The following is an 8,140-nucleotide window of genomic DNA, read 5'->3' on the forward strand; positions in this document are numbered from 1 at the left end:
AGGCGCGCGCCGTAATGACGCGAATAGAGGTGCAGGCCTCCCACGCGGCAGGGCCTGCTCAGCACAACTTTCCCTGGGACTCGCTCACACAGCGACCCCCCACCGCCCCCGCGCTGTGTTGGGACGGAAGATGGAGAAAACTACAGCTACTGGACATGGTTTTCACTTGCAGTGTGGACCGAGCTCAGGGGTGCAAAAGCGATGCAAGGAGAGGGGTCCCCCCACCCTCCGCCCAGCTTCCCCAAGCGGCTCACAGCATCAGTTCAATGACAGCCACGGGAGTTAGCGCGGCCGCCTAACCTACAGGCCGGACCTAAAAGTTGCCCGTTTCCTCCCTCATGTCCCTTTTTTCTGCTCCGGATCCGGCTTTCCCTTTGGTTGTGATGACTCCTCCATTATTATAGTTTTTTGGGTTTTTTTTAAAGCCTGGTGCTCCCAGTGTTCCGATGCCTTGTTTTATGGAATGCCCCGCAATCCATCCATGGACAAGGCTGCCGCTGTCATGGACCTGACGGTCTAGTGTAGGGGTCGGCAAACTGCGGCTCCCGAGCCACATGCGGCTCTTTGGCCCCTTGAGTGTGGCTCTTCCACAAAATACCACGTGCGGGTGCACATGTACAGTGCAATTGAAACTTCGTGGCCCAGGCGCAGAAGTCGGTATTTTGTGGAAGAGCCACACTCAAGGGGCCAAAGAGCCGAAGTTTGCCGACCACTGGTCTAGTGGGGTCGGAACCATATGCCAGGGCAGGGTGTGGCGGGCCGGCTCGGCCATGGCATACTCAGCCCTGGGTGAAGGACGGAGGAAAGACAGACAAGAGAAGACAGCTGGGTCTGGGTGGGACGCTGCTCCCGATGGAGAGACAGCACCAGGGACCACAAGCCGTGTCTTTATTTTATTTATTTATTTATTTTAATATATATTTTATTAATTTTTTACAGAGAGGAAGGGAGAGAGATAGAGTTAGAAACATCGATGAGAGAGAAACATCGATCAGCTGCCTCCTGCACACCTCCCACTGGGGATGTGCCCACAACCCAGGTACATGCCCTTGACCGGAATCGAACCTGGGACCCCTCAGTCCGCAGGCCGACACTCTATGCACTGAGCCAAACCGGTTTCGGCCGTGTCTTTATTTTATAGCAGATGCCAAGAGGCACAGTAAGGGCGTGGTCAAGATGTTTACAACATTCTCAAGGGTTTCGATCCTACTCAACTACATGCACCTGAACTCTATCAAGCCCACATCACTCAAGCACGTGGGGCCACGTGTTCGGACCACAGGTTCAAGCTCACAACTACGGCTGTTGGCTATAGTTGTGCTGGGAGGGCCCTGCCCTCCAAGCTGGGACTTGCACGTGGCCATGAGAGGCCTGTGCCCTCTCCTCAGTCCGAGGCTTGAACCTGTCCCAACGCTGTAGCCGCTCCCCACAACAGGGGTGTGAATGGGGAGCGGAAAGTCCTTCTGAGGGTCAGAGGAGGCCCTGCGCTTGAACCGAGCTTCGCACTGAGAGGGGGCAGCCGCGCCGCGATCAGGGGTGGGGGCCGGAAGGGCACGACACCAGGCAGGAGAAGCAATGCTTGCAAAGACCCTGTGGCTGGGATGCCGGTGGGATGTCTGAGGCCCAGCTCCTGGAACTTGCTGAGCTGCTCGGTCCGAAGGAGCTGGGAGGTCAGCGGGGTCAGGCTAGAGAGGCCAGGACGCAGCCCCGCCAGCCTGACGCAGCCCCTGGGCTCCGATGGCAGGATCACATCTCCTGGCTTACGTTCTCAAAAGCTGCTGTGAGAGGAATGGCGGAGAAGGGTTGGAGAGGAAAGCAGGAGGTCAGTGAGGAGGTGGGGTGTGAGCTGAGGGAGACCCGAGGGAGGAGAAGGGGCCAGCTGTGCCAGAAGCCGGCAGGAGAATGGGGGGGTTAGCCCTCAATGAAGAGCCCGCGATGGCCCCAGAAGCTATTGGAACCAGCAGGAGGAAGTAACCCAGAGCCGGGAAGTTAACCAACGGGGAAGGGGCTGCCTGGACGGAGACGGGAGAGAAAGGGCTGATGTCAGCCGCCTTCAGGGCCTGGCAGGCGCCTGGGCCCCACTGCCCCCGGCACCTTCCCTGTCCTCCGTGCGCCTCTGGCTTGGACACTGGCCACCGTTTGCCTTGCTCCAGGGCCCCCTCCAGTTCCCAGGCCGTTTCACCATCTGCAAATAGCCCGGGTCTGAACCAAGTTTACCGCCATGACGCCGCCCCCCCCCGCCCCCCGGCGATGGCTGGAGCAGCCAGGTGGCCTCTCTGATTCCCAGGCAAGTCCTGGGCCCCACCCGACAGCAGTGATGGCCTCGCCGCTAATCACAGTGGATAAACGGGCAGCGGACCCCTGGTTCTCTCTCATCGTTGATGTTTCTATCTCTCCCTCCCGCTTCCTCTCTCTGAAATCAATAAAAGCATGTATATATATAAAAAAGAAATCAATGCAGGAATGCTAATAACGCAGGTGAAATGGACACGTGCGTGGTGCCCACAGCCCCAACGTTGTGAAGAGACAGAAAAATGAGGAAGCATTCTTTCAATATTTGCAAACTGTTCCGCACAGTTACTTGGGAAGTGGGCAATGAGTGAAGGTCCGACTGGCCTCCCTCTTTGCCGCTCCATCTCCTCTTCCCCGTCAGCACAGAGCACGTTGTCAGGCCGCATTCCTGTGGGAACTACCCTCCCTCTCTGCTGCCAAGAGAGGTCGGTGCCCCGGTGCAGCCCGGTGCCAGCGCGCATGACTTGCGATCTGGAACTTGCTGACGCCGCCGCTCCCCACCCCCACGCCCTCCACCGGGGAGCTTTGCGTAATGAATAAACGGAAGGGCGGTGCACGTGGGCCTCCCCAGGGCCTCTCTCTATGGAGTCACGCCAATTTTCAATATGTTTTTATTGATTTCAGAGAGAAAGGGGGAGGGGGAGAGAGAGAGAAACATCAACGATGAGAGAGAACCATGGACCGGCTGCCTCCTGCACAGCCCTCACTGGGGATGGAGCCCGCAACCTGGGCCTGTGCCCTGACCGGGAATCAGACCGTGACCTCCTGGGTCATAGGTCGACGCTGAACCACTGAGCCGTCCACTTTCTCTTTCCATTCCTTCAGAAAGACTCCTCGTTACCATCCCTCTCCCACCCTAGGCGGCGGCTGCTCTGGGAGTGAGTCACACACACGGAAAGGAGAAAGCAAAAGGCATATGAAATACACTTGGTGACCCAAGGCCCTAAGTCAGTGGTTCTCAACCTTGGCTGCACATGAGAATCACCTGGGAATCGTTTAAAAATCCTGATTTCTGGGCCTCATCCTCCGGGAATTCTGTTTCTTTGTTATGGGGTGAGGCCACAACATTAGTAACAAAGAAGCAGAATTTCTGGAGGATGGGGCCCAGAAATCAGGATTTTTAAAAGATTCCCAGGTGATTCTAATGTGCAGCCAAGGTTGAGAACCGCTGCCCTAAGTCCTGCCCAGACCCACGGCCGGCGTCTGAAAACCAGGCGTCAGAAAATGGCAACATGATGTGCCTTCCCTTGTTTACTTATCGAGCACCTGGCTGTCCTCCTAGCCCGTCCCACGCCCCAGGCCCAGGGACTCGACAGTCAGCAAAGCAGGCAGGTCCCTGGCCTCCGTTTAGTGCTGGGAAATGAACGCGGAACAAACAGTGATTGACAATTGAACAGTGAATCAAATTAAACTGCGAACAATTGACAAACAGTGAACAAACAGTGAATGTACAATTACAAACCGGGATAAGAGGAGAAGCATGGTTTGTTTTTTTTACAATCCTCCTTTGAGGATTTTTTAAAATTTATTTTATTTATCATTATTAAAAAACATTTGTATTGATTTCAGAGAGGAAGGGAGAGGGAGAGAGAGATCAATGATGAGAGAGAATCATGGATCGGCTGCCTCCTGCACGCCCCACACGGGGGATCGAGCCAGCGACCCGGGCCTGTGCCCTGACCGGGAATCGAACCGGCGACCTTTCGGTGCACAGGACGATGCCCAACCACCTGAGCCACCCGGCAGGGCAGAAGAGGCGTAGTTCTGCGGGCAGACTTGGTATATGAAAGGAGACTGGCCTGGCCCACGGGGGTGGGGTGCGGGGGGAGTTGGAGAGGGGATTCCCCAAGTGAGGTCGGGCTGGGGCCTGAGTAGATGTTAAAAAGTAGGGAGCCGAGCCCGATTGGCATGACTCAGTGGGTGAGCATCGACCTATGAGCCAGGAGGTCACAGTTCAACCCGGGCATGTGCCCTGACGGGGAATTGAACTGTTTCATAGGCCGATCCCCAGTAGGGGGCGTGCAGGAGGCAGCTGAGCCACGATTCTCTCTCATCATTGATGTTTCTATCTCCCTCTCCCTCTACTTTCCTCTCTGACATCAATAAAAACATATTTAAAAAAATAAAAATAGGGAGCCAAGTCCATCCCAGGCAGAGGGAAGAGCAGGGCCCAACCCCGTGCCCGGCCCCGCACGCACCCTGCAGGGGGCCGGCCTCCTCTCCTGCCCGCGTGGGGCTGGGTCTAAGCCCCTCCTACCTGTTGCTTTTTCAGAGTCTCTGGTTTTGGAAAACGAAGAATCGGCAGGACAACTGAAAATGCCCAGGAGGAAGGTATGCTGGGTCCCCAGCTCTTCCGGCGGCGGCGTCGTGAACCTCGGCTTCGATGTGGATGACGGCATGGTCTCTGGACTTAGCTACGTGAGTCCATCTCCTTCGCATCAAGGCCCCAGGGAGCTGCGCGGGGAGGGTCTTCCCCATGGTCACCAATTATTAGCTCAAGGACTGCTGTCCCATATTTATTCAACCTTGACATTTGTAAATGCACCTCACGCTTCTATAATTAGATGAATCATAACCCTCGGTCATGACACACCTTCGTGGCTCATGCATGTGCATGTATTCTCTATTACCTATTCATCTATGTATGCCCTTATAATAACACTGGAGGCCCGGTGCACGGATTCGTGCACCGGTGGGGTCCCTCGGCCTGGCCTACACCCTCTCACTATCCTGGACCCCCTGGGGGATGTCAGAGAGTCGGTTTCAGCCCGATCCCCGCAGGCCAGGCTGAGGGACCCCACCAGTGCATGAATCCATGCACCGGGCCTCTAGTATGCATATAAGATCTTTGGTTAATCTCTTCCTGCTCTCCCCCTCCCCCCTTCCCTCTGAGATTCATCAGTCTGTTCCATGTTTCCATGCCTGTGGTTTCCGCTCCTTGCATTGAGCTCTGCCCCCTGGTGGTCAGTGCGCGTCATAGCTGCCGGTCGAACGGTCGCTTAGGCTTTTATATATAGAGAGACTGAGTGCCTCTGGACCCATCGCTAACACACCCGCTTGGACCCTGACAATCACATTCAGCTGTTGGTCTCCTCTCCCCAAGTCCCTCGCCCTGAAGGCACCACGGTCTGGAACCTTTTCCCCGTCGATCCTTTCATTTGTTTGTTTGTTGATTTATTTACATTGAGATGTAATGGACATACAACGTATGTTAGTCTCAGGTGCACAGCATACCACTTGGCATTTGTATACGTTGTGAAATGATCACGACAATAGGTCTGGGGAACATCCGTCACCACACAGAGCAACACATTTCTTTTCCTTGTGATGAGACGTTTTAAGATCTCCTCTCGCAGTAACGATCAAACGTATAACCCAGCGTGACTGAGCGCAGTCACCGAGCTGTGGCTGCTGTCCCAGCACTCCTTTACTCTGTAACTGGAAGTTTGTATCTTTTGACCTTCGCCCATTTGCCCGCCCACCCACCCACCTTGCCTCCAGTAACCAATCTATGTATTTTCTGTGTCAATGAGCTCCTTTTTTTTTTTTTTTTAAGATTCCACATGTTGCCCTGGCTGGTTTGCTCAGTGGCTAGAGCGTCAGCCCTCGGACCAAAGGGTTGCGAGTTCAAATCCCGGTCAAGGGCATGGACTCGGGTTCCAAGTTCATCCCCACCCCTATCTGGGCCCCAGCGAGAGGCAACCCATCGATGTGTCTCTCTCACATCGATGTTTCTCTCTCTCTTCCCCTCCTCCCTCCCTGCTACTCTCTAAAGGTCAATGGGGAAATATCCTGGGGTGAGGATAGGAAAAGGTTCCACATGCCAGTGAGGACGGGGGTACTTGTCTTTCTCTGTCTGACTCCAGAGCCGCGAGGAAGCTGATGTGGAAGGATCCGTCCTCCCTGGGCCTAACGCCCGCTCCGGTGGTATTTAAGGGTCTGAAACGGATGCTCTTTCGTTTTTTTCTTTCCCAAGAGAACATACACCCCTGAAGACAGTTACCCGCAGATCCAGGAGCCTGAGCCGCCTGGGAGCGCAGCTGCCCCGCCTCGGGGGAAGCATGACGCCTGGAAGACGCTGCTGCCCTTCCGCCCCCAGCCCGAGTGAGTCCTGCAGGGGTGGAGGGGCGGAACCCACCCAGCACGAAGGGCAGCGAAGGGCAGCTTCACCGTGGACACTTCCGCACTGTTTCCCACAGAATGGACAGACCGCACTGCTTTTCTTTCTTCTAAATATATTGTTACTAGAGGCCCGTTGCAGGAAGATTCCTGCAAGAATAGGGCTTCCTGAGACCGGAGTGAAGCAGAGAAGGGAGCGAAGCCCACCGAGGCGGGCTTTGCTCCCTTCTCCGCTGTCTCGCTCCCTCCCTTCTCTGCTGCCTTGGCTCCCTCCCTTCTCCGCCACTTCGCTCCCTTCTGCAGCGCTTGGCTTCCTTCTACGCTGTCTTCAGTCTTCCCTCCACACCTGTGTATGCAAATTAACCGCCATCTTTGTTGGGTTAATTTGCATATCACTCTGATTCGCTGGTGGGCATAGCGGAGGGATGGTCAATTTGCATGTTTCTCTTTTATTAGTGTAGATTGATTTCAGGGAGGAAGGGAGAGGGAGAGAGAGAAATATGAATAATGAGAGAGAATCATGGATCGGCTGCCTCCTGCACGCCCCACACTGGGGATGGAGCCCGCAACCCGGGCCTGTGCCCTAACTGGGAATCGAACCATGACCTCCTGGTTCACAGGCTGATGCTTAACCCCTGAGCCCCACCGGCCTGGCTCTTTCCTTTCTTTTAAAATTGTTCCCCTATTCATAGGCGCTTTTGTTGCTTCTGCTGTTTTATGATCACACAAGTAACAGGAACACACACACGTAGCGGTGCCTCTGGCTGACGGCGCTGTGGTTTGGCATAGCCATGACTCACCATCTCAAAATCCTGCCCTGCACTGCATCTCCCCTCCCGCGCCCACATGCCCACGTGACCACCTTGCCTGTGACTTCCAGGTTTCCGTCCCCTCAGCCCCTGGATAACGCCGGCCTGTTCTCCTACTTGACGGTGTCGTGGCTCAGCCCCCTCATGATGCAAGGCCTCCGGAAGCGCTTAGATGAGAACACCATCCCCCCGCTGTCAGCGCAGGACGCCTCCGCCAGCAGCGCCCACAGGTACCGTCACGCTGGGCATGATGGGGGTTGGTTAAGACCAGGTCTTGGTGAGGGGGATGGTGACCAGAGATGCTCAGAGAAGGTAAGGTTGGTCCCTCCTCAGACAACCAAGGACTGCGGGCTCTTCCTTTGTAACAAGAGGCTGACCTCTACTCTGAAAGCGCTTTTTTATTTTATTTTTTAAATATAGTCTTATTGATTTCAGAGAGAGAGAAAGAGGGAGGGAGAGGGAGAGAGAGAGAAGCATCAATGATGGGAAAGAATCATGGATCGGCTGCCTCCTGCATGTTACCTACTGTGGATACAGCCTGAAATCTGGGCATGTTCCCTGACTGGGGAACTGAACCATGACCTCCCACTTCATAAATTGACACTCAACCACTGAGCCACACTATACACCAAGGTTGTGGGTTCCATCCCTGTCAGAGCACATACAAGAATCAACCAATGAATGCATAAATAAGTGAAACAACACATCGATGTTTCTCTCTCCCCCCTTCCTTCCTCTTTCTAAAAAGAAATATAAAAATAGAATAATAAATATGTATAACGTACTAGAGGCCCAGTGCATGAAATTCGTGCACTGTGGGGGGGGGTGTCCCTCAGCCCAGCCTGTACCCTCTCCAATCTGGGACCCCTCAGGGGATGTCTGACTGCCGGTTTAGGCCCGATCCCTGTTAGACATCCCTC

At 54.8% G+C, this 8,140-nt stretch overlaps 2 protein-coding genes across 2 annotated transcripts in view; one reads left to right on the plus strand and one right to left on the minus strand.

Moving 5' to 3' along the window:
* Positions 1–8,140, minus strand: part of LONP2 (lon peptidase 2, peroxisomal) — a 195,725-nt gene that overhangs the window by 39,512 nt on the left and 148,073 nt on the right. The window lies entirely within an intron of this gene.
* ABCC11 (ATP-binding cassette, sub-family C (CFTR/MRP), member 11) overlaps positions 1–8,140 on the plus strand; it is a 49,956-nt gene that overhangs the window by 3,471 nt on the left and 38,345 nt on the right. Inside the window, exons 2-4 of the mRNA XM_014528394.1 lie at positions 4,565–4,710; positions 6,269–6,396; positions 7,292–7,450. Of these exons, the coding sequence (XP_014383880.1) occupies positions 4,609–4,710; positions 6,269–6,396; positions 7,292–7,450 (389 nt within the window). The 5' untranslated portion in view covers positions 4,565–4,608. The remainder of the gene's footprint in view (positions 1–4,564; positions 4,711–6,268; positions 6,397–7,291; positions 7,451–8,140) is intronic.

The sequence above is a fragment of the Myotis brandtii genome, unplaced genomic scaffold (genome assembly GCF_000412655.1).
Source record: "Myotis brandtii unplaced genomic scaffold, ASM41265v1 scaffold633, whole genome shotgun sequence".
NCBI classification, from domain to species: Eukaryota; Metazoa; Chordata; class Mammalia; order Chiroptera; family Vespertilionidae; genus Myotis; species Myotis brandtii.